Genomic DNA, 27,611 nt, shown 5'->3' on the forward strand with positions numbered 1-27,611 from the left:
GGGAACCTACAAAATTAAGTTACAGTATGTGTAGTGAGATAATTTTGTGCGTTCATTCAACCAATCACTTTGCTCAAGTGCAAGTTCATAATAAATTACTTATTGATTTTGTCTGTAGTGCTAGGGTGTTCTATCATGTTATGAGGTTAAGCAGAAAATGACACCTTTTATTAGCTAACTAGAAAGATTACCATATGCAAGCTTTCAAGGCAACTCAGACTCATATTGCAGTCGTTCTACTTCGTCAATAAAAGGTGTCATTTTGCTTAACTTCTCATTACTGATTATGTGAATTACTTTGCCAAACCGAGAAAGGTGGCCTGAAATAATTTTTTGTCAAAAAATGTAAAAGCAGTGCTCAAAATGTTGCTACTTTAACACAGAAAGGTAAAATGAAACACAGAGCAACACATTTACTTATGTTTTGCAATTTACTGTAGATTTAGCATAGACATATGGGATTAGTGAAACAAGGCAAATAAAATACTGAATAGGTACAAGATAGTTGGCCAAAATATAAATGCACGAAATATGAAAAAAGTTACTCAACAATGAAATGAAAACCACACAGATTTGATATATTAATAAGCCACAAAAAGTGCTGTAATTATTTCTTAAGGAGTCCTACAACTATTTTTGTAAAACAGCTATAGCAAGTTAATGGCAGAAACATTGCTATAAAAATGAATGGTCAGTCATTACTAGGATTACTGTCCAAACCTAATGAGTTAATAATAAAAATAATAAAGAAGTGGTATAGATCTGAAAGTCATAGTACCTGAAAGCATTGAACTTGCTTATGTGAATGTTATACATTTTGAAGAGACAAATAATTATTTATTGGATTTAAGCAAGCTACTTGAAATACTGACTTGTAATGTGCTTAGAGCATTAAGAATGGATACTTCTTTTCAGTATGTAGCTTTTCAAAAATCAAAATGTCTGGAAATTGCTTTACTAATGAGAAATGGAAATACTTATTTTTTATAACATATATAAATGTGTCACACTAAACAAATGTAAAAGAAACACTGATTTAACATAATGAAAAGAAAAAGTGACAAATAAAAACACAACAGATTGTAATGTATGTTTTTAACAATATATGCATGTATGTTTACACTAACAGAAGAACTATATCACAATTAATAGTGAGTGAAAGTAGATCTATAAATTGAAAAAAATGTTTTATTTCATGTGATTTTTAGATATTTTTGGGCACTAAATTCAAAAATGAAATACATTTTGCTCCATCAAGAAACATTTTTTCCCACAATGCACATTTGTTAGTAGTCAATCATGTATATTTTTTAAACTTTCACCTTATAATATCTATTTTATTTTAATGAGAATTTGCTTCAATTTAACATTTTCTAATATTAAGATCAATCTTTAAAGCAAGAGAGTTTTGTTTTATATAAACAGCTATTAACTACAATGAGCACCACTGGGGACCTAAACATTCTGTGCTTCATACTAGGTCAACAGCCAGGACATGCAAAATTCCCACAGTTTCTTTGTGAGTGGGACAGCAAAGCCATTGGGTTCAGAAGGACTGGACACTTAGAGGAAAGCTACAGCTTGGTGCCAAATACATCACCAGACCTAGCTTGGTAGATCCAAATAAAGTGCTACTACCATCACTCCATATTAAGCTAATGGTTAATGAAGAAGTTTGTCAAAGCCCTATCAAACGTTGATGCCTATTTTATGTATTTGTGCTGTTTCCAGGTCTTCAGGCAACTAAATTGAAAGAGGGCATTTTTGAGGGTAAACTGATTTTGAACAACTATTTAATATATTTAGTAATTTGCTATATTTTAATTAAATTTCATGTACATAATTGTGATGTGATGGAAATATTTTTTCTTATATTCATGAATGCAAACAAAAATAGCTCTTAAAAACTGAAACTGTTTTTCTTGACCTTAATTTTGTAGACTCGGCAAATTTACATAAAATGCTACTGAAATGCATTTACCATTGATATCCAGAAATAGTATTAATTGAAGCAATAAACTACTGAAATAAGTGCAGCTCACCTGGATAGGTATCATCGACATCAAAATCTGGTCCACTGCCAATGCTTGTTGTATCGGAACTGTGGATATTCAGGGATATAAGTTGATTACGCAGCTGTTCAATGTCACTGTCTTTGCTGTCCAATGCCATCTGCAACTCAATGCGTACCTGGCTTTCATCTGCTATTTGCTATTAAAAGAAAAATAATAAAATGCATATATAATGTGTGAGTATATATATACAGATACAACACACAATTACTACTACTCTACATTGTCTGCATGCATTAAAAATGGTAGGTCTGTCTTGACAGTTCAGTTGAAATGTTTATATAATATAGCTACAAATATCATTAAAAAGATTTAAAAAATCTTCAAAAATAATGGTCTATAGGTTTGTAAGGCAATTACTGTCAAGTGTACAGAGTACAATGAAATTGTTAGTTACATGTACTAATGAACCAGTTTCCAAAGGCAAGATTAGTGTATGTAACAATTTTACATTTAAACTTCCATGTTACTCAACTGAAAAATCTCAGAACACAGTTTACAACACTATCTACCATTAGGAGACCTATTACTTAATTAACAGATAATTTCCTAGACTAAGGGTATACATATAAAGCTTTACATGAAAATATTTGTAAAAAAAGTTTTGGTTTTATAATGCAAATTTAAGCTAGGTTTTTGGAGCATATCAGCACCCATTAGATAAATGGCAATTGCCCTTCGTAAATAAGGTTCTTACTGCTTGCATCTCATTAATCTCTTTCTGGTATTTGATCATCATGCTGTTAAGTTTCTCCTTCTCAGAACGAAGCTCGAGCTGAAGTTTCCTGTTTTCCTTTTCTTTTCGGCGCACATCGGTGTCATTTCCGCGCCTACTTCCACTTCCACGGATTTCTCTGCGGTTCATAATCTCCGCCAGCTTGTTCACTGCCTGCAAACAGTTTAGATTTTTTTTTTTTTACATTTATGGCTCTTTAATAACCAGATTAAAAAAAAAAAAAAACTTTAGGATTCCAATTCAATGTTACTGTCCATGGAAACTTCAAAACAATATATCACTCTTAATTCGGAAAAGTAGCCAGGACCTCTTCCTTCTGATTATAATCATACTGAACATATTTAAGAATTTAAGTATTGAAAAACTGTATATAAATTAAAAATAAAATTAAATATATGCTTGCATTGTCAAACTAGTCAAAAATTACAAAAAAAAAAGAAAAATTAAAATTGTTGTGATTGCTATATAGTGACATCTTTAGAATGGACTGAAACCTGCTGTAAATGGAATACGGTGTTTGAGGACTAAATGCCAAGGACAGCATCATGGCTGAGAACTAAACAAGAGATTGCTCAACAATCGATCATGGAAGTCAATTTGCATAAATTAAAAACAGCTGACCAATAATATTATCACACCTTTGATTTCCTTTGAAATTTCTAGAAATACAGTTCACCTTTTGTTAATTTAAACACTGTTTTACTTAAGAAACTGATTATGAAAACATAGTTCTCATACTGTTAATCAAAAATTGACTGCTAACACAAGTGTGCACACAACACTGTGCTTCAGAAAAAGCTCTGACACCAGTTGTTACAAATTAGTGTTGTGATTTCCTTTATCAGTATAAGGCAATAACAAAGATAAATCTTGAATACATTAAGCATCTGTAACAGTACCCTCCTAAGTAATGAGAGCACTAAACTGGTCAGCTCTCTTCATATCTTAGTATTTTACACAAACAGCAGCTAAGGCTTGAAGTGAAAAATGTTAATGTTTTTAACAGTTTCTACATTTTCTTCATACTCTTCGGGATTAAGGATATCATAAAAAAATATTGCATTCATACTTTGAAAAAAAAAAACATGTTTCTGAAAGGCTTCAAACATAATCATAAAGTGAAGTCATATATTTAAGTATATTACTAGATCTTAAAAAGCTATAAGAGGTAAACCTCAGAGGACAATCAAAACCACAGCTAAAACTGATTAAATTTTCTTGTTTTTTTCGTGTTATCAGATTTTGTCAAACAGATGCACATCTTAAAACTGTTTAAAGTGCAGTATGCTGAACAATTAGTGAATCATAACTGCTGGATCTATGCAAAGAAAACTGTGGACATTAGGAAGAAGCCAGAACTCTTGGGAACATGATGCGGAGAGTTTTGATGCAAAATGCCACTGCATTTTAAATTAATATAATAATATACACACACACTGGCCAATATACTTTTAGTTAACCTGTAATATTTTGCCATTTAGTGTATCAAGTGGAAATTGAACTATGTAAAAATAAAGGTAAATATATGAAATCTAATCACTCTGCAATAAAAAAAATTCAGGCTCAGAAAATTGAGCTGCAGTAAGCTAGAGTATGTGCTGACAGCAATATATCAAAGAAGTAAAAAAAAAAAAAAATCTGGTGGGGACAGGTAGAAACTAGAACATGAATAGATCAATGGATCGATCAATACAAATAATGAAATGACACATTCTCAAATCATTACCAAGGCTTTGTGAAAAACAATTGCCAAATGCAACTCACTAATTCATGTAACAGCAATAGGAATCATGAATGGTACTTTGCAGATTATGAGCCTCTATAACCAGATAGTACTGTGAAGTATTTGACCTCATATTTTGTGGTAAGTTCATTACACGCAGGGACTGCTAAGGGATTCCTACTGAAATATGTTCTTTATATTGTTCCTAGGAACCATTCTACATGCAGTGCCACAAAGTATGAAAGGAAATACATTTTCACTTAACATACTTGGATGCACATTCATCTACTAGTAAGTTTCAGGAAGTGTAGTGCTGATGGGCCACATTAGGTAAACTTTATTAACCTCTTTAATATTACATTAATTTGCATGGTTAATACTCTAGAAAAGTTGGTACAGAACGGAGGATATTAACCAGACATACAAAAGAAATCAAATGACATTCCCAAAACTATGGACTATTATTTGTTGTGATTTCTAAACAGGTTTATTTTGAAGCAGCTTAATGTACATAAGGGTCACCAGGGCAAGATTTGGGCAGCATCATACACAAGCACCAGATCCTAGCAGGGAACACTTAGGTGCAAACAGTTATCCATATATAGGTAAGTAAACGTCATCAATTAATCTAGTTGTATGCCTTTGTGATGTGGGATGAAAACCTGAGTACCTGAAGAAAAAATATGCTTTCTTCAAGCATTCGAGCACTCTGTTTATTTGTGACACTGTTTGCAAAGCATGTTGCAAAGGCGATGCTGTTCTTTCCAGTCTTTAACATATATATTTTACATATAATACATTGTCTGACTCATATTTTGTGGTTTCATAGCTAGAAAAGTAAGTTCAGTTTGACGTCTTGACAAGCAAGATATTTGATGATGGGCTGTAATAAGAAAGGACACCTGAATAGCACAAGTCTCAGTTTACTTGGCAGACTTCACTGCCAACTAGTGCCCAAAACAAAACCAAAAATTATGATTTTTGTCAGTGTTTAGAAAGAGTTTTCGGCTATACTGGAATACTTAAAATAAATTCTATGTTGTGTAATACTGGTAGTACCAATACGTGTACCTCTAATCCAAAAACTGGCCACATGACTTGATGGATACAATAAATCAGTTGTTTAATAAACACAAGAAAAATGGTGTTTAATATTTACCTGTGTCTTTAGTGTTCGTTCAGATTGTAATTGTTTCTCAAACTGAAGTTTAACTATTCCAAGTGACTGCTCACTTTCCTTCATCTTCTGCAATTCTGCAGGAAACAATTCGAAAACAATTTAACATTTTACTCCAATATATTAATTTAGAGGTATACTTAATTTTTAGGTTAAGTATCCTTACCTTCTGCAATCCCTGAAGCCTATAAAATAACAGTACTATACTATAAATAATAGATATCTTAGTTATAATTTTCTGTTATGTACCTCTGCTAGCTGTCTTTAGTCTAATTAATATTTCTGAAATATATACATATTTTCAGAGAGAACAATATTATAATAATTGCATCTTCAACAAAAAAATTTAAAATAGCATTTAATTTTGTTTTAATATTTTTAGTAACTATCAATGTTTTATAGCCGTTTTAAAGAAGTTATATATTTGCACTCATTCATTTTCATACATTTTTTTTTTCCAATACAAGAATTGTGTGGAACATGCCTTCATGGAGTGAATGAGGTAGGGTTCCAGTAATTCATTGATCAACTTAAAACTGCTTTATATCAATAAAATTATACAGATAAAAACAAACCATAAAAAGAATATGTCTTTGGAGTGTGGGAAAAAAATAAGTCCACAGACAAAACTCTTATGAACAGAGGCCAGAATGTGCAAACTTCATTTAGAAGCAAATTAAATGCTGTTGAGCATAATAAAAAATAAATAAAATACTTACGATCTTGACCTTCTTTTAATCTGTTGTTGAACTCTTCCTTTTCATTAGCCAGATTTGCAACATCACAGGTTAAGGTCCTATTTGCCTCCTCTAGCTAAACAGAAAAAGGTGTGTGGGTTGGGGTACAAAAAAAAAAAGCGCACTCCTTTCAAAATCCACTTTTTTCTTTTTTATTAGCCATAATGTTACAGCCACAGCATCTAAAACTCTAATACTGAACTAACCCGAGAAAGCAGTACTTGAAAAGGGCCTAAGCTGAGCTCTTTTTTTGGAAGCATTTGAAAGCATAACAATACCCATGGATATAAAATTAATACAGGTCAGCCTTTGCGAATTGTGAGTTATGATTCGCGGATCTGCCTATTCACGGGTTTGTCATCATTAATTAAATGGAAATTACACAAGTTTTGCAACAAATTGTAGAAAAACAGAAGATGACGCTGTAGCAGTGCTACTTAAATTGACTGCAAATTACATCAAATCCGAAAGTACTATGTCATTGGGCAGCTTCAGTGGTTGTTGCAAGTGCTGCTATGTGAAACAAGTTGAGGGTGTTGCTTTTTAAAGTGAATAAGAAGCCAGCCTTTGTCGTTTTGTTTCCACGCTTCACTGCACTGCACAACTGTATTACAATCACACCCATCAGATTACAGCTTTCTCTAGATTTATGTTCTAGTCCTATTGCCAAATGTTCATGTGATTTCTCCTGGATTGGAAAGCATCTTCATCTGCATAACACTGCCAATTTCTACCAATTTTCATTTACATTGGCCTCCTGGTAGGACTAAATTTTGCACAACTTTCAGAAGGTGGTTAACAGGGTATTTTATTTTGTAAAAATGGACTGCATCAGTAAGAGTTTACCATTTACTATTTTGTGGTTAGTATTTTTGTTTGTATTTCTTTTGTATTTGTATTATTAATCATTTTTGTTATTTACTACCATAAATATACACACAAATGTATTAGTTACATTTTATTAAAAAAAAAAAAAAGTTACAGCTCACTAAAGAAATGCTGAAGTTCAAACTTTGTCTTGGGGATGCAATACATCTTTGGCTCGGCAGCCAGACTCCCGCATATGATATGTTAGTGCAGCGATCATTTCATTTTGCATTTGTTGCAACTTTTTGCAGCTAGTGCAATAAACTTAGAATATACAAGAATCATGGGTCCAAAACATATTCCCTAATTTTTTGCATTCTTGGTGGTCTTATGTCCCTAATACCCATGAATTGCAAGGTATAACTGTATATTCAATTTACAAATCAAAACCATTATTACATATTACTTTATTAAGTAAATAAGAGGTCATCAAAATATTTTTCGCCTGACAAATTAAAAGAAATTAAAAGCAAAGTAGTTTTGTTTTCCAACATGATCCCTGTAATCTCTAATACAATTTTTATATAGTCACAAAACTTTAATAAACCATTCAAATAAAATTAATCCTGCTACGGCAACCACTCCTCTATAGTAGAGTTGATGTCTTCATCATTGTTTGGCATGTGCCATGAAGTTTGTCCAAACAGAATGAGGAATTGGTGGCAATCAACATTCTTAGCACCCAACATACACAAATTTTGATCTTGTTTAACTGTTCATGAAGAAATTATTTAGCTCCCCCATAATTAATACCCATAGCTTCTCCTATCTCTCAGGCCCACACTTATCAATACTTCATTACACTTTGCTCTACCGTGTCAACATTTTCTTCTGTCATCTAAGTCCAACTAGATGTTGGGTCACCTTTAATAGATGTCCCACCAGAACACAGAACAGTAGCCACACTTTTAAATGACTTTTAAATGTGGCATATCAAGAGAACTGGTCCTGGGGAGACCAGCCGGCCCCAAGTGGGGGGAGCAAGCTAGATCAGCTCTCCCAAGATGCCCCTCTGTTTTACTTTTGGTACCCAACAAGAAATAAAATTATTATATTACATTTATAGTGGATTCAGAAAGAATTCAGATTCCCATTAAAACGCACACCACCACGTGTGCAGACCTGAAGACATTTGTCTCAAACAGGATTGCAACTTTAAGCTTTGATTTTAGAGACAACCTAACTGGAATTCACTGCAATGTTAAGTATAAGCAAAAAACGATTTCTAGTGAGGCTAGCACCTTGATAAATAAGGTGACTTCTCACTACACTAAAACACTGTAGTGTATGGTTGCATCCCTCTTCTCTAAACTAGATGAGCTAGAGGACCTGAACCAGAGAGGATGTAGACAAGTTAGATACTCAGATTTCATTGTGTGAGCTGAGAAAGGCCCTTGATTCAATGCATTTTTTGGGAGTTGATGGCTTGTCCTTAAAGTAATTTCTGCATTTTGGAAACAACTGGCTCCCCCATATCTACATGTTAAATTCCTCGGCTTCCACCAGCAAACTGAACCCTATGGTTCAGCCCTTATTAAGCTTTTAATATTTAAAATTTGTCAAGTACCCGGAAGATATTATCCCATTTCATTAAGGAGTTATCAGCTAAATATCTTGCAAAATGATTGCCATCAGTAATTCACAAGCTAATGTGATGTGACCACTATTTTATCTGGTTCAAAAGCTTATTTCAGAAGCTCTTGACACAGGAAAGACCTTTGACCACGTGTTGAAATATAAAGGTCAATGGGATTTAGTGACGGCATAACCAGCCTTTTGTTCATTATTGGAGTTTCAACACCAACAAACAATCATCAAAAAAACAAAATGTTTCTAGTAAATGCCTACTAAATGAGAATAAACATTTAAGGTGTACTGTTCTCTAGTAATTCAATAAAAATATAACTTTTTTGTCATCCATATTGACTTGATTCAGAAACAAGAAACATATAAAACTACAAATGCTAGATGATTATAATTCACTTATTTTTGGCTACAGTGACTAATCTTCGGCCATTTACAAAATTAGCTGTAGAGAATACCCCTTTCAGGTTCTAATTCAAACGTTTTTCCATCACCCACCATATACCTGTATATGACTAAACCCGTTTGTCTTTGTTGAGTCACATTGAGCAGCCAATGTTAGATTTTAAAATGTTTGGCTTGTACAAATGAAGGTATCAACTACATACAACTCACCGATCCAATTGTAGCATCCTTTTCTGCTAATTCTTGTTTGTGCCTGGCCATCATTTCTTTAATCTCAAGCTCTTTCATTATCTTCTCTTTCTCTAAGTCAGAGTACTGTTCTTCAGCTATGGAACGTGCCAACTGTTCAGAATCTGCCTTAGTCAGAGTTATTTCAAGTTGAGCTGCTAGTGAATCCCTGAAAAGACATAAAAGGATAAGAAAATATCACATAATGCGTGTTAGACATTTAAATGTTACTAGATGCTATTTTTTTCTTTTTACAAACCCATTTATTTGCATATAATGTAATTAAAAAAAAAACAATTACTTGCAAAAATAAAAGCATTTTAACTGGTTAAATTATCTTAAATCCTCAATTTTTAATACTACTAGCCAACCCGCGGCGTTCCATATGCCGCATAATCAGCCCGGTTTTTAAATGATTTTTAAGCACAGGGAGAAAATTTACATTTGAAAAATCAGTAATGTAATAAATCAGCAAGAAAAGTAACATTGTAACAATGCACAGAACGAACCAACACACAATCTTCCGTGACTGAAAACTGGCAGACCGCCATCGTGCCTTCTCCTGCCAGACGGAGGGATGGGGGTGCACAGCGCGGAGTGTGGAACAGGAGGAGAGGAGAAGGACGTCCATTCAGCTCCGTTCGTCATGCTAGTCTGCTGATTTCTCGTTCAGTATGCACTGCCCGTTGATGTGCCCACCTCCAACTCGTCACTTGAGTCGTCGTCTTTACACAGTCCAGATGTACCTGTGACTGACGTAGACGTTTCATTGCTCTGTGTGGTTTTGGCTGCTTTTCTATATATAATCCACCAAGACACCCGACCACGGTAGTAGCGAGGTGGGAGGGGGGTGTGTACAAAGGGTTGGGGCGCAACCAGTGGGAGCGTATGAGTCGCACTTAGTGGGAATTCCACGGTTTGCAGCCTGAATGGGGTTCAATGGCTTACCCACGCCAGGAGGACACAAGCTCAATGTCATGCATAATTATTTGTTGAATGCTAAACACTTCTGGAAAGACACGGTCGTCTAAAACGGGTTGGCGTGAGAATACAACAGTAAGCGAATGAAAAGATGGAACTCTGGAGAGAGCAAAATACAACACAATAGTGAACCCGTGGCATAACAAATGCCGCATAATTATTTATTGATGGTTGAACACTTCTGGAAAGACATAGTTGTCTAAAAAGGGAGGGTTTGAGGATACAACAGAAAGTGAATGAAAAGATGGAACTCTAGACTTTTCATTGCTCTGTGCGGTTTTGGCTGCCTTTCTATATATAATCCACCAAGACACCCGACCACGGTAGTAGCAAGGTGGGAGGGGGGTGTGAACAGTGCAGGAGCATCTAAGAAGATACATGTTTGTCGCGGATGCGAATTGCTGTATGTAGCGTGTAAAACACTTTGCTATGGTGCACGCGGTCATGCGTCGTAACCGAAAACTCGGTTTTTAAAGACTGCTTACTTCATTGTGTTTTAACCTCAGTTGTAAAGGAATGTTTTAAGGACCCCATAGGATACCCCTCAGTTTTGGCTGCTTTTCTATATATAATCCACCAAGATACCTAACCACAGTAGGAGGGGGGTGGGCACAAAGGGTAGGGACGCAATGAGTGGAAGCGTATGAGTCACACTTAGTGGGAATTCCACGGCTTGCAGCCTGAATGGGGTTCAACGGCTTACCCACGCCTCTCTGCACTGGGTAGACACACGGTCAATCTCATGCATAATTATTTATTGAATGCTAAACACTTCTGGAAAGACACGGATGTCTAAAACGGGTTGGTGTGACAATACAACAGTAAGTGAAAGAAAAGACTGAACTCTGGAGAGAGCAAAATACAACACAATAGTGAACCCGCGGCATAACAAACGCCGCGTGGCTAAGACGTGCATGTGGACTCTTACCACAGACGAAAGGGACTAACTGGGTGGTCGGTGAGTTCTTGCGTCCGGGCAAATGGGCAGGCAGTGTGAATGCCTAGAGAGCGAGGATAGACGCCGGCCGGTGAAAAAAGAGTGTTGGTGAGCAGGAAAACTTCTTCCGTGTTCCTGCAGGAGCATCTAAGACGACGCATGTTTGTCGCGGATGCGAATAGCTGTATGTAGCGTGTAAAACAGTTTGCTATGGTGCATGTGGTCGTGCGTCGTAACCGAAAAGTCGGTTTTTAAAGACTGCTTACTTCATTGTGCTTTAACCTCAGTTGTAAAGGATTGTTTTAAGGATCCCATGGAATACCCCTCGCAAACCGTTTCACATGCTGCATATGGCGATTCACCTCCGCGAGAAACATGCCTCTATGAACAGTCAACGTAGCTCGGAGGTGCATGACATGCACATGACATTAACCTGACCTGCACTGCATGTGGCCTCTACGACAGACGAATATAAATGACGCCATTTTTTCTGTGTCGTCGTGTCCGAGTTGGTGGGCGTGGCCCTGCGAGTTGTCGTATTCAATGGTCTTGGAGTTGGTGGGCGTGGCTCCTTCCTGGGTGTGCCATAGGTGTCTTGCTTGTCGGCGGCTTAGTGAATCCATGCCCCTTCCGGTGTGCTTTCCATGGTTGTCTTGCCTTAGTGTATATATATATATATATATATATATATATATATATATATATATATATATATATATATATATATATATATAGAAGTAAATGTGTAAACACTTTTGATTGGCCTTCTTGGTCTCCTTTTCAACTTACCTCTGATTATTTTTCTAACCAGACTTCCTCTTCTTTTCCATTTCCTGTATGGGTCTAAAGAAGACTACATATGCTCGCTACTAAAAATACTAATTTATCAAAGAAGTTACACTTTATTTCAAAGATATTCTTTTTTGTTCACTTTGGAAAGACTTCAAGTTGTCAAGGTCCTTCTTCCATATCCAGGTCTATGAATCCTATAGCATATTCCATTCTATTAATGTAAAGATCATTTTCTTGAATTCAAGTACTTAAAGTAACTGTATGTATCTCAGTGCATTACAAATCTTAACTTATCTAATTTTAATAATCACCATTGCATGAAATAATAAAGAAATGTATCCAAACTGCTTCCGCTTTCAGTCTTTGATGCTGATGCAATTTCTCTTTTGGTCTGCCAAACTTTTCATTACACCTGTCTACCTTAACATTGATCTTAATTTTGTAATTTTTGCTTACTTATTTGGGTTTTATTCTAAATATATAAATTTGTAATAGGAATTTTATCTTCCTAAGGCACTCCCATTTCCAGGAATTATATTAGCTTTGTCTATTTAATTCAGTCAAAATAATTCTTAAAATCCAAAATATGTAAGAACAGATTCTCTAATTCACTTATTGGCTTCATGTAAGTAATGAATTTTTAACATAATGCAATTGTCAAAACAAACCTTCCTATTCAACAAAAAATGTAAGTGTTCCCAAACAATGAGTGTTCTAATTCATTTAGCATATAATGCATTTCTTCTTAAATTTCTTCCCAGCATTCTTCTCATGAGAGGTTCTTAGAGGACATTCTTATCAAACTACCTCAGTTATTTTGTTTTGATTAGGAGAAACAATACAGTTATCCCAGAATCATCCAGCTCTTCACACTGACACAGAAAATGAGAAAAGAAACCCTGTACAAGAGCCTTTTTTCCCTACTGGTACCAAAATATGATTTTTTCAGTAACTATGCGATGTTAATTCTATATGCAAGGACAGGAACATATTGCAGGCAAACCAGTAACCTGAGAATCTGAGTTTCTGTATTTGGCTCCACCTTATCTGTGAATGGTATAATATTGTAAAACTATCATGTCTACACAGATCTGGTGATTAATCTGACAATTATGTCCGCTCTCATTTGTTGAAAATGTGCTTACATTCCCCGATATCCTTTCTATGATTTGTAAATTTGTTTTGATGGTACTTTTGTTAAAAATGAAAATCAGGGATGCTTACAACTAGCACCTTACACATAACATTGTTGCTTTTTTCTGCTTTTGATGTATTTCTGGCTATAATTATCATGGTACTGATTAGTTTGAATACCTGATACTTAACATGCTGCGAATACACACAGAGGCACACTTGCCTTTCAGTTTAAAAAAAAAAAAAAAGAAAAGAAAAAAAAAAGAAAAAACATAACCTACTCATTTGTTCTCTTTCATTAAAAAGGATATACATCACCATAACAATTGAACAAATTAACCCACAACCAATAATAATTTGTAAACAATACCCCAATATATTGTACCATTTGTCACACTGCTTACAATAAAAGTTATTATGAAACACACTATTGCCTCATGCAAATGGCATTTTCTAATAAAATATACATTGTTCTTCATCTAATTGATATTTTGTTCTCTCATGTTTGAAGCTCATCTATATCTGCTGCATGGTAGTTGCGAAACAGCAAACTTCAAATTAATAACCAGCTGCATCATACACCTCAGAAAATGGCTCCTAACCTGTGGGTATCACACTTCTGGATGCAATGTAATTCTCCCAGCCTTTGCCTACTGCACACTTCTTGACTGTTGCACTATTACTACATGCACCTGTAAGCAGTAATTTGGGTACTGTTCCATGCAAAGACATCAAAGTGGAGTATGGCTTCCATTCATTGAACTACAGATAAGACTCATTCGGCCATCTAAAACTACCACTGAATCCCAAAAGGTGATACTAATGTTTTCAATATGCACCAAGCATTTACTTTTCTATGCCGTAAGGCTGATTCAGTAGGGTAGCATATCTAAACAGGATTTTTCTATTCCCTCCAGCTGCAATGAATAGAATGCAAAAAACATGGAAGTGACAGGGAAACCTTTCTATAATGAAAACAACTATCAAGTTTAGAGACTGCCTGATGTGTGCTAACCTGGTAAACTTGAGACATCAAACTAGATGTATCAGTATTCGTGTTTAGGAAAAGAACTGATATATTTATTATAGCATTGTTACAAAGCAGGAAATCTAAACTTTATGTACGATAGTTAAATAAAAAAAAACAAAAAACAAAAAAAAAACCACTTTAATTGTGACTCGGCCAAAAACTTCCCTTACTCATTCAAACGGCATCGTGTAATACTTGCACCTACATGTCCCAACTAGGACTTTTAAGTCAATTGTCGCTCTTTGAATAATTCAAATGTATTACAAAAAAAATCTTATTCAAACGGTAAAACTGGGAATAGAATGTAAATGAATGGCTGTTTGTTTTTTCCTTGCACTACTTTTCATATTTTATTACTCCAAATGTGTGGTACTTTTTTGCATATCCAATCCAAAGAGAACATTGACCTATTTGCATATTTGAGTGTCTAAACCGTGGAGTAAATAATTAGTAAAACATAGTCTTCTGCCTGTGCATTCAGTTCAGCTGGCCTGATTTTCCTACCCCTGCTATTCTGCTTTTGAAAAACAGCATTGTGAAAGTCACTCTTACTGTATACCTGTGATCTCAGATTTACTGCTGTTTTATCACAACAACTGTTAAGCAACACGGTATGTAAAACTTCGTCTTGTTTTCCACATTAAACACAATGGGAAATAACTGCTATATTTCTGATTTTCATTTTGTTATTCTAACATCCCGATTTAATCTTAAGCAGTGCACATTTTGGTTAACTTTGCCAACACACAGTTTTACATACTGTATAGTCTGCAATATAGTTGACTGCTCACTTAACATGCATTGCCTAAAGTAACAAGGCATAATATTATTATTTTGATTCAACTATAAAAGCTATAAATGGACAAAGGAGAAGCTTTGTTACTTTCACATGTGAGTCCTTGAATAACTGTTCTCACCCAACGCATCACCAAGTAGTCAGCTGGCTTACAGAGTTAAGTTGAGGTTAGCATGCTACCAGCAAGGTTGTTTCTTTTTTTAAATCCTAACTATAGCCTCTGCTTTGTATGCTTTACTTTAAACATTTGCTAGGTATTATTACCTTAATCATCCCCTGATAAACACTAACACTAATTTTAAGAAAATTGCTCTAAATAAAAGTACTTCAATGAAATAATGCTGATGCACTATTGCTGAGATGTGGTTTGTGTGGAATACACAAAAATGACAAGAAATCAATAAGATACACATGGCAGGTCACCATGAAGGCTCATCATTTGTTGAACATGCTGAAACGAGACACCACCCTGGAGCACCAAGTAGGTGGCAATAGCTTACTTGACAGTGCTTGCCATTATTCGAGTCCAATAATTCTCTCAACAACTCTAACCTTAACCATAGTGTAACCATGCAGAGCTCTGAATGTCTGCAACTCCACCTACTCAGAGCTCCAAGGTGTAGGCTCTGGGTTGCAGAAATATATATTTGGCTGAAACTGACACTTAGTATATGTCCCATCATGGACTGAAATAGTCAAAAAAATGACTGTTCATATTTAGACATTAAGAGTCCCATAATCTCATTTTTCACAAAGCCACAGAAGATATCCTGGGGAAATAAATCTGAAGGAATGTGGAGGACACTATGTGTTAGGATATAGTCTGATGACTTCCCAGTAATACATGGAGGGTGTTCATACTACCTAATAGGCATGCCAAAAGTTTTCTTTTGTAAAGGAACCCTGACTGTTTATTTACGGTTTATGGTAAGCTTGGTACATTTGTATAAAAAATAAATTCAATAGCATGTGTTTCAATAATGGCATTGTGGGGCAGTAGGTGGTGAAGCTCCCTTTAATAGCTTGAACCCCAAACCTTGTCCAGTTATTCTCTGTGTATGGTTTGCAAGTTATCCATCTCTTCTTGTGAATTTTCTCTGGTTATGCTAGTTTCCCATCATTTCCAATAGACATCAATGCTAGATTGGATTTCAGCTCTAAGTTCACCCTTAATAAATAACTGTGCTTTGGTATCCTGGCCAAAACCAGTCAGTCCTCCATATCCGCAGATTCAACCAAATGTAAATAAAAAGATTACAAAAAAAAAAAAGCTCCAAAAAGCAAAACTTGAATTTACTGTGCATTGCATTGAATCCATACGAATGAAGTGATATGTAGGCATACTCTGCTGTAGCCTCCCAGCATTTCAGAGATCCTCAGTTTTTCTCTAGCACTCATTGTTTGAGCATTATTTGACTCACATCTTGTTTGTTTGCTTCTTGTGTTATATATCTGGCAAGTTAATTAAATGTTCAAGCATTGGGAGATGGGGTTCTAAATGTTTTCTGTCAGGAACTCTAGTGCATGCTTGCTCCCTTTCTTGTGCTGGAAGCAGCAGCACTGTACCTGCAAAATGGTTCACAACATGGTGCTGATTGTGGTTGTCTCTATTTGCTTTTTCGGTAAGCTAAACTCTTTCATAAATCTTGTTCTCTTTACACTGTTTTCAGACTTGTTTGCTATTGCATGCTATTTTTCTGTGCTTTAGCAAGTGTCAGTTAAGTATTTATTTTATCTTTCAAACTGCAGTGCTGTAGATCTGGAGGAAATGCAAAATGGTTTGTGTCTTGCTGTGGATTCTAGCTATTTGTTAGTTTTTTAGCCTCTTGAACCCAATTGCAACTTTAAACAGGTATTAAAGGTTAAAGGCAAATTGCAACATTGATCTTTGATTGACTTTATTTGACTAGATAAGACATAGTTATACAATGCAGAGCACACCATCCAAAGTTTTATACACACATGGGCTCACCTCTTATTACAGCAGACACCAGGAATTGAGAGATCCATATAAAGGAGTGTTACATGTGCATCCTTTGTTTCTGTGGTTAAATGGCTCATAAAAAGCGATTAAGCGGTCAAAGCAATCCCTCAAAGGCTAAGCAGGGGCATAAAATGCTATTTCTAAGAAAGAAAATTTAAATCCTAGATCTTTTGAAAAATGGCATGTCCCCTGATTTGATTTAAAGTATATATGAGAATGTGAGTAGGTTCTATGCAAGTACTACTCCTTTTCATGTAAGGGACTTGAACATCCATAGATTTTGACATTTGTGGGAAGTCCTGAAACTAATCCCCTACAGATGGAGGGCCAACTGTACTATTTAGATAATGCTTTGATTCATAATATTGTCTGCTTCTTTGGCTTAAAGTTTGACATTTACTTAATACTCTGAATTAAAAAAATTTCAGCATTTAATATTTTTACCTTTCATCTTGAAGTTCTTGAACCTTCTGCTGCATTTCTTTGCAAATCTTGTTTTTCTCTTCACATTCTTCTTTCAGTTCTCTAACCTGAGTTTTATATAAAGTCTGCAATAGTAAAGGTGCATAGAAAATTGTAAATTAATGACTGAAAAGATTTTAGACTGTGTTATTAGATGTCATTGCCAGTAAATCTGTCAGAATTTATAAGCAGTAAAGGTAATACATACTTGGACATTTTACTATGCAACTTTTTATAACTGCAAGATTTATGAGACAAGTGACTAGTACAATAATAAAAAATATGCAAAATATAGCAAAGATGTTTATTCTGGCACACATTTAAAATTCTGGGAGAAATATGTGGACTCTTCCTTTTTAGAATCCACGCCAACAGTCATTTAGAATATAGTTTTCATATGAGTAGTAAATATTGCAAGTTGAATGACACAGATGTTTATAATTTCAATGATGCAATTTATAGACAAAGAAGGACTTAAATGTAAAAAAAAAAAAACCTCATTTACTCAACTGAAGGAATGCAGGGTAAATAACTTTATCAAGGTCACATGGTGACTCATTAGTGGGTACTTTATCAACAACCTCTTCACATGCTGTTCAAACCCTATACCAATAGGCCATAAACGACAATGTGATGACTTTTAAATTGAGATTGAAAATATGGATTTTTCTTAAATTTTTAAAATACTTTCAACTATACTATACAAGTGTCTAAAAATAACATGCTAATTTTAATCAGTCCATCCACTTTCCTAACCCATTCATCCAGGGAAAGGTTGCGGGGCAGGTAGAGACTATCCCGGCGATCAATGGTCACAAGGAAGTAATGGTACTTAGTCCATCACAGGATAAACACCACACACAATACTATAATAAAATTAAGTTTAAAAAATTATATATTCAAAGTATACCGAGAAGTACTGCTCAGCTTCTAACTGATCTTGAAGTTCTTTCATCTGACCATCTGCATCCTGGCGTTCCCTATTAACACAGAACAAGAATAATTAGAGGGAACATCATTTAATATTGCATTTCTGAGCACAAATAACATATTTCCCCACTGAAAAATAAAAATAATGTAGATACTGTATTAATAGAATGAGTAAAAAACAGAATTGTTAGTCTGGAAGGAATTCATTACTCCCAGGTAAAACATCTTCAAAACTATTAGCAAATGCACACTTGTTTAAAATAAACAGAATATTAATCATTTAGTCTCTACGAAATTTTGTGATCAAAAATTGTAATTTAGAAGAGAAATTCAGAAGTTTCAATAATATAAAGCAAAATGTATAAAACATTACACTGATTATATAAAATGCTTTCATTTTAAATGAAATGACACCATCATTTTGTTATAAATGTTTTCTATGAAAAATAAAACTTAACAGTCATACTTGCGAAGCTCACTGTTCTGTTTGTCCAGGGTTAATTTGATCTCCAAAAGGTGATTTATCTCTTGTTTCAACTGTTTCTCTGACATTTTCAGTGCATTGACTTGCTGAGTTTGCATCTTTAGGTCGTTTTGAGTTAAACTGCGCTTCTGTGTTTCTTGTTCTATCTTCAAAGAAAGGTTCTTAACCTGAAGGAACACATAACTGGTTATATATGTATATATATAAAAACACACAAGGTTAATGTGTTGAAGTGAATGTATGTGTTTGCTTTAGACTATATGCCTTATTAGTCCAAAAGATTAACCATTATAATTAATTTATCAGACTAGAGCAATAATATAATAAATTATCTAAAAAAAGTGGAGATATAGTGTCGAGTTCAGTGGTAAATTCCAAGCATGGTTGTTGTGTGGAGTTTTCTTCATATATCTATGGCTTTTCCTTTTGTTTACTGCACCAAAGATTTAGGCAGTTGGAAAACTCTAAATTGGGTCTGTGTGAGTGAGAATGTAAGCATGTATGTTTGTGGGTCATATAAAGGACTGGTGCCCCAATCAGAGCTTGTGTTCGGTGCTGATGACCACAGATGCGAATATAGTCAGTCTCCTACTACTCGAAGGTTTTGCTGTAGCAAAGGGGAAGACTGAGGTGCTGGTAGTACTATGTCAGAAGATAACTCTTGTCTCTCTTTTGACTCATCAAGTTGGTGATCTAGCCAGCAACTGGGATGTAGGCAGAAAATTTAATGATGTAGTTTGGAGTTATGCGAGTCAGAGGTGAATGATGATTATAGCCTTTGAACTAGTGAATGCCCAGGAGCTGGTGGGCAGCAATATGGCCTATATCTCCAATTATGACTGTGTCTGACTTTGACTTTGTCTGTTGTAATTGACAGTGGAATACCATCAAGGTTTATTTTCTCTAGGGATGCGGTTTACTTAAGTTTTGTTTTCTGCTCATTCATTGTAAACTGGACATAGTACAATGATAATGTAAATGGACAGACATTATTAGGTTCCACTTCTGCTAATCTGTTTGGAATTGCTTTGTTTTATAATGTGTTTAAACAAATTTGTATCTATATGTGTATGCATTATGTATTACAGTAGTAATTTGTAAAGTCTGCAGTTGCATTTTACTTGTGAACTTTTTACAAAGCTATCAGCCTATAAACTGAACTAAATGAAGGGTAGCGACATCAGGTGCTACTAGTGGAATTTCGAGCCTGGAATTTTAGAAGCCAAAGCTATCTTCACCCTGAATGAGGAATTCACAATAATTGAAGAAGAAAAAAAAGAAAAAAAACAAAACACAGATAAAATCACCACTGACTGTTAAAGACAGTCATTAATCAATTGTTCTTTATTTATATACTAGGGGTTCTGCCCCCTGTTCGATTCGTGTGCCATCCCCTGGGGGAGGATACTGGTCACCCACTATCTCGCAGCTGAGCCACTCGAAGGGCGTCAGGGAGCTCCTCTGTTAGAGAGAGCGATTGTATTTAAAGAGATGGTATATAGAAGAGTATGCATGGCACGAGAGGAAAATGGTTTGGTCCTTAGTAATTATAGATAGAAAATCAGTTAAAGTATTTCACTACAACTGTCTATTTTAAATACCAATGAATAATAACATATAGTAAAAAGTAAAGCAAAACATAATAAAATGTAATAAAACATAACAAAAAGTAAATTTAAAAATAAATGACATTAATGCCTTGTCAAAAAAGCTATAAATTACTTTATCTTCGAACTTACATTCTATAAATGTTCTTTTTTTTGCATTTTTGTTCGCATGTTGTTCTCTTTGCTCTGGATTTTTATTATATGCAGCTCTTTTCTGTTAATTTTCTTTTTTCGATATTCATTATCCACTCTTGACGCTCATTTTCTATCACAAACTAATAATTAACATTCTTGAATAGATGATTTGCTTTTCTGCCTTGCCATTATAACCAACTGTGTTGAAGGGCAAGTTAGCACTGAGTGTGTCACAGGGTCATAAGGAGAGAGGATATGTACAGCAGGAGTAATTATTGGGCGAGCAGTGTGAAGGGGAGTGGTGTGAATAATGCGGACATGATGGAAAACTGCTGTATAATATTGTTCTGCTTACATGGTAGTGTAACCAAACAGTTTTACTCATGTCTAAACAGCACTTAGAGGGAACACTGGTCCTAATATAAATTCCTTGTGATGAACAGACCTGTCTACACTGTGTGCACAATTATTAGGCAAGTGAGTATTTTGACCATATCATCATTTTTAATGCGTATATTCCAACTCCAAGCTGTATTAACTTGAATGCTTATTGGATTTAAGCACGTCAGGTGATGTGTATTTGTGTAATTAGGGAGGGTGTGGCCTAAGGAGATCAACACCCTATATCAAGGTGTGCAGAATTATTAAGCAGCTAGTTTTCCTCAGGCAAAATGGGCCAAAAAAGAGATTTAACTGACTCTGAAAAGTCAAAAATTGTAAAAAGTCTTTCAGAGGGATGCAGCACTTTTGGAATTGCTTAGATATTGGTGTGTGATCACATGTTGAGATGTTTATTTGTAAATTTTGAGGTGTTTGTTTATTATTCTCACTATAACAGATGAAAATAAACAAGTGAGATGGGAAAATTTTCATTTTTCCTTTAGTTGCATAATAAATCTGCACACTAATAGTTGCCTAATAATTGTGTACACATATGTATTCCCCTGATGATGTTCACACTCACATTTCCGTTGTGAAACATTCAGGTTTCAGGTTTATTAACATTTTGGATTGACTGATAGCACTGTGTTTGTTCCATATTAAAATTAATCCTCAAAAATACAACTTGCCTAATAATTCTGCACTCCCTGTATATTATATTTATGTTTGATACTTTAAATTATCTACTATTCCTGTGATCTTTAAAAAGTTATAGTAACAGATTGATTTCACATGGTCTTTCACTTCTAAACATATTGGCTTTAATTTATGAAAATGGTTTGATTGAAGTAGTCTTTACTTTTGTGTTTGAAGGTAGCTTCCCTGATATCTTGTTCACAGTATAGAAGTAAGGAGTTATGGCACAAACATCATTAATCATTTTGCTCAATGCTAACAGGAAATTCTATCATGCCAGGGGGTTGTTAGTCTTAAACCATTCTAATGCCTGAAACACAACTATTTTAAATTCATTGAGCAAAGAGCTTCTTTTAACTAATGCACAGAGTGACAATTCAGTTTATTTACTGTCTAGTAAATACTTGAGCAAAAATTCATTCATTAGGTACTTCTGCTCAGTTTCAGTTCATTATAATATGCCTTTTAAATTTTATTTTATTTGTTTTTACTAGTTTAAAACTGGAATGAAATATTTGCTCTTTGACTACACTGTAGTTATTTTCAAGTTCTCTTTTATTCTGATGGATGCAATTTAGATCCCTAGATGCAGTTTCTGGTATTTTAAGTTATATTATTTTGAAAGTGTCACCTTGTAATGTTATGATTTAAATAGTAATTTTTTCATCGATTTATGTTATTTTGTGACTTATTTTTTAATATATCAAGGACATATTTAAATATTGTAAAGTTTCAAGCCTCTCTGGTAGAGTCCTGGACCACTGCCATTAAATTAGTCATGCACCATCTGAAAGTATCTAGTTTGAATTTCATTAGGTAAATAATGAGGGTGAAAATTGGTGGCTGGATATTAATAAAAGGCTAGAAAATATTTTTCACAGGTATTGAAGGCAATTAATTAAAATTTTTTAGTCATATAGGCATACGCCATTTTCACAAACAAAACCTGGCATTCAGAACCCCCAAGCATACCTCCTCTGACAGCTTCTCTTTCAAGCGATGTGCCTCATCATATTTCTGCTGCAGTTGTTTAAAATCACAGTCCAAAATGGAGCACCGTTTCTCAACTTCCAAAAGATTGTTTTCCACTTTCATTTTTGAGGTTCTTTCTTCTTGAAGCTTTCTTTCCATCTCTGAAGAAAAGATATAAAATGCAGTTATGCAGTAAAACAGAAAAAAATGTCTATTAAAAAGTTCTGCAGTCTTAAGAGAAACATCTTTTCAGTCAGTCATTGCAGGTTTTAACTACATGAATCAATTGGTTTACTTCTACTTTTCTATATATTCATCAAGATTCATGTTCATTTTTTATTTACAAAATTAAATTCTGTAGACTTATTGTTCAGTGACCATAAAAAAAAGCTAAAATAAATAAAATCCTATTAAAACATTATTTATTCTAACAAAACAAATACATACAATATCCACAATAAACAATTTAAAAAATGCTTGTCATAAGTACAAGCCAAAATATGTTTGTGTTTATCAAATGCTAACATGCTTAACAAGTTTACACGTAAAATAAAAAAAATGAACACATCTAGCTTTTAAGCTAACAAGTCTATTGTTTACTAAACAGCAAGTGCAAATTCTTCTTTATTTTTGTCTCTAACTGAAAATGTGAACTGCTATACTAAGCACAGGCTTGTTCACCATCCGCACTCAGACAAGGAGTATATGTTTTAAATAGAGGGCAAATTTTTTTAAAAGTTCTGAATCTTTATCTTCTGCCAAAGACAGTGAAGAGTTACCAGAGAGCTGGGCAACTACGGCAGAAATAGTAAGGATGGTAGCAAGAAGGGTGCTTGACGTGACATCTGGACAGAGGAAGAAGGAAAAGGAAATCTGGTGGTGGTGGAATGGAGAAGTGCAGGTACAGGAGTGTACAGAGGAAGAGGCTGGCAAAAACGAAGTGGGATAGCTATAGCTATAATTATAGTCAGAGAGATGAAGAAAGTAGCCAAGAGTACAAGGAGATAAGGCGCAAAGGATAAAAATGGAAAAGTACTCACAAGCGAGAAGGCTATGTTAAGCACATAGAAAGGGTACTTTTAGAGGCTAACAAATTAAGAGAATGAGAAAGAGAGAGAATGGATGATTTGGCGATTGTGAATCAAGAAGTGCAACAGATTAGCAAAGATGAACCGGATGAAGAATGGAAACGCTGTCGGTCCAGATGATATACATTTGGAAGCATGGAGGTGTTTAGAAGGGATGGCAGTTGAGTTTTTTAACCAGATTATTTAATGGAATCTTGGAAAGTGAGAGGATGCTTGAGGAGTGAAGTGTACAGGCACCGATTTTTAAGAATAAGGGGGATGTGCAGAGCTGTAGTAACTACAGGGATATAAAATTGATGAGCAACAGCATGAAGTTATTGGAAAGAGTAGTGGAAGCTATGTTAAAGGAGGGAGGTGATTAGTGAGCAGCAGTATGTTTTTGTGCCAGGAAAGAGCACCACAGAAGCGATGTTTGCTCTGAAGGTGTTGATGGAGAAGAATAGACAAAGCCAGGAAAAGTTCTATTGTGTCTTTGTGGACCTGGGGAAAGCAAATGACAGGGAGCCTTGAGAGGAGTTGTGGTATTGTATGAGGCAGAGAAGTATGTAAGTGTTGCACAGGATAAGTACGAGGGAAGTGTGACAGTGGTGAGGTCTGCAGAAGGAGTAACAGATACATTCAACACCACACACAGTAGGATTACACCTGGGATCGGCTCTGAGCCCTTTCTTGTTTGCAATGGTGATGGACAGGTAAATAGACAAGATTAGAGAGGAGTCTATGGACTATGACGTTTGATGATGACATTGTAATCTGCAGCAAAAAAAAAAAAAAATAGGGAGCAGGTTGAGGACACCCTAGAGAGGTGGCGATATGCTCTACAGAAGAGAGGAATGAAGGTCAGTAGGAACGAGACAGAATACACATGTGCAAATGAAAGGGAGGTTAGTGGACAGATGGTCATCACAGCAAGAATGAAAGGGAAGGTCTACAGGACGGTAGTGACACCAGCTATGTTGTATGGGTTGGCAATAACCAATAAACAGGAGACAGAGCTAGAGGTGGCAGAGTTAAAGATACTAAGATTTGCATTAGGTGTGACGAGGATAGACAGGATTAGGAACGAGTACATTAGAGGGTCAGCTCAGGTTAGACAGTTAAGAGACAAAGTCAGAGAGGCAAGATTGCATTGGTTTGGACATGTACAAAGGAGAGATACTGGGTATATTGGGAAAAGGATGCTAAAGATAAAGATGCCAGGTAAGAGGAAAAGAGGAATGCCTAAGAGAAGGTTTGTGGATGTGGTGAGAGAGGACATGCAGCTGATGGGTGTAATGGAGTAAGATGCAGAGGACAGGAAGATATGGAAAAAGATAATCCTCTGTGGCAACCCCTAACAGGAGCAGCCGAAAGAAGAAAAGTAGGATATTCTACATTCTATTATATCTATTATACTGTATTAGCTCTGAAAAATGTGCTCTACATAAGAACCTTAAACTTATTTACCTTTCATGGCTTCTGATTTTGTTTCTTCAATAGACTCATATATTTTGTTTTTATCTGCTAACCGACCTTTAGTAGCTTTATGTTCAGCTTCTTCTTGCTCAATAGCTTGCTGCAGAACTTTTAATTTATATGTCATATCTATTTCAATATTATTCTTTTCCTGCAAAACACATCAAAATTTTCATTGCTTAATATATTATAAGAAATGTTCACATAGTGTAAAGTTACTTTACAAAAATGAATACTGACTTCAAATAAAATGGAATATAATAAAATGCAGTACTGCTAGGGATATACTCAAAAATGGTTCTTTATTTGAAGTACACCAAACATTTTAGATTAAGTGGAAAGATTGGGGTTTCAATTAATTTATGGGAAAAGTCTAGATTTTTTAGGTAAAAATCAAAGATGGGAATTGCAACAATATTATCCAGAAAGTTGGGTCAAAATATATTTTGTAATACATTACTATTGCAGTTTAGCTCTATGATATACAGTAGTCTCGATTATCCAACATTCCGTATTATCCGACGTTCCAACACAAAAAAAAAAAGAGCATCAATCGGCAACAAGAACTGCAAGTTGCAAGCGTAGTCTATTTTTTGTTGCTCCCAACTCTGCCACAGCTAATTACAGTGGAACCTCAGTTTGCGAGCATAATTCATTCTGGAAATGTGCTTGCAGTCCAAAGCACTCGTACAGTATATCAATGCGAATTTCCACATAAGAAATAATGGAAACTCAGATGATTCGTTCCACAACCCAAAACTCTTCATAAAAAAAATGATTAATACAAAATATAATATAAAGTAAAAATACATAAAGCAAATTAACCTGCACTTTACCTTTGAAAAGAATCATGGCTGGTGTGAGTGAGTTTCTAAACTCTTGTGGAATTCCACCCAACAGGACGACACGCAGAAGAGCGTCCCAAAGCAATCGCAGTCTCCCAGCGCTGTAGCACTTCAATGTAAAAGCCAATCCGAAAAGATCGCAGACACGCTATAAGCGCCTGCCGTTGATGGGTGATACAAGGAACAAGGGACATTATAAATGCGCTGGGCTCAGTATTACTTCCTCCCCGACCCTGCCGGACTGCTGTGTTTGTGTATAGGAGAATGAAAGATCCTGCTACATTAAATAACCTCGCTGTTGCTGTTTCAAGCTTAATAAAGCTGGTGTTGCTAAAAGTACTGAGACCCAGCTTCTTGTTTCCGGGTGCAAGACGGGGACTCGCACATCACAGCACAAACACACACACGCAGTCACAATGCTGTAGTAAACAGTATACGCTCGTACGGATGTTAACTATATTAGTGACGGAGTTAAGGCTAGAAACTGCAATTAATTACATTGAGCAACAAGAAGAAGCTACAGGAATCGACATAATGATGCTGCAAAGACGGCAAGACTTCACAGTGAGGAAACGGCACTCGTCAGTATAATACAACGGTCCGGACAAACTACTATGCATTTTCATGCATTTTTTTCTCTTAACATGAAACGAAAATTGCTCAACACGAAAAGATTTCCCTTCTGGGAATGAACAAAATACGGACAACACCAGCCGTGCGGGCAAGATTTAAGAGGGGTGTGAAATGAAAGAGAGGTGGCTTCACATGTTTCATAGAAAGGAGGCTAACTTGGCTTTGAAATACCCTCGGAATAGCCTGTGACACAAGCCAATTTTGTTTATCTAAGCTACTTTCACCCTCCACCCCTATAAACACCACACAAAAACATCTCATCTCTCATCAGTTGGCTTTGGAATTCGGTGACGAGTACATCGCAGTGTGAGTAAAAATCTGTGAGTTTGGTTCACGTTTTTTTTCTATTTTAGAAGAATTTTTTTTACAAGCACAATGGCAAAGAGCTCAGGGGGAAAGCAAAATGCTATTTCGCTTAAAATGAAGATGAAGCTTCTTAAGGCTGTTGATCAAAAACAGAAGCCAAAAACGGAAATCTGTAAAGATTTTGATATTGCTAACTCTACATTATCAACAATTATTAAAAAAAGAGAGCAAATTACGGAAATGTTTGAACGGAGTAAGTTTGAGCCAGAGCCAAAATGGATGAGAACGGCCAAGCACGAGGATTTAGAGACGGCTTTACTTGAAAATTTTGTATTAAATTTCATTAAGTTCTTGTGAATGTTTTTGTTTCATTGATTTTTATTAAATACATGCATATATACATATCTATGTAAATAAAATGTACTCTAATAAAC

The 27,611-nt window shown here is 35.2% G+C and overlaps 1 protein-coding gene across 7 annotated transcripts in view; it reads right to left on the reverse strand.

Annotated features, from left to right (window-relative positions):
• The window catches only part of rock2a (rho-associated, coiled-coil containing protein kinase 2a), a 272,191-nt gene that overhangs the window by 36,412 nt on the left and 208,168 nt on the right, over nt 1–27,611 (reverse strand). For all 7 annotated transcript variants that reach the window (XM_039748920.1, XM_039748916.1, XM_039748919.1 and 4 more), the window contains 10 exons: nt 25,385–25,544; nt 22,851–23,011; nt 19,042–19,226; nt 18,556–18,625; nt 17,628–17,731; nt 9,512–9,698; nt 6,428–6,521; nt 5,691–5,785; nt 2,770–2,961; nt 2,043–2,211 (listed from right to left, as the gene is read on the reverse strand). In XM_039748920.1, the coding sequence (XP_039604854.1) occupies nt 2,043–2,211; nt 2,770–2,961; nt 5,691–5,785; nt 6,428–6,521; nt 9,512–9,698; nt 17,628–17,731; nt 18,556–18,625; nt 19,042–19,226; nt 22,851–23,011; nt 25,385–25,544 (1,417 nt within the window). The remainder of the gene's footprint in view (nt 1–2,042; nt 2,212–2,769; nt 2,962–5,690; nt 5,786–6,427; nt 6,522–9,511; nt 9,699–17,627; nt 17,732–18,555; nt 18,626–19,041; nt 19,227–22,850; nt 23,012–25,384; nt 25,545–27,611) is intronic.

This window comes from Polypterus senegalus, chromosome 3 (assembly GCF_016835505.1).
Source record: "Polypterus senegalus isolate Bchr_013 chromosome 3, ASM1683550v1, whole genome shotgun sequence".
Classification (NCBI taxonomy): Eukaryota; Metazoa; Chordata; class Cladistia; order Polypteriformes; family Polypteridae; genus Polypterus; species Polypterus senegalus.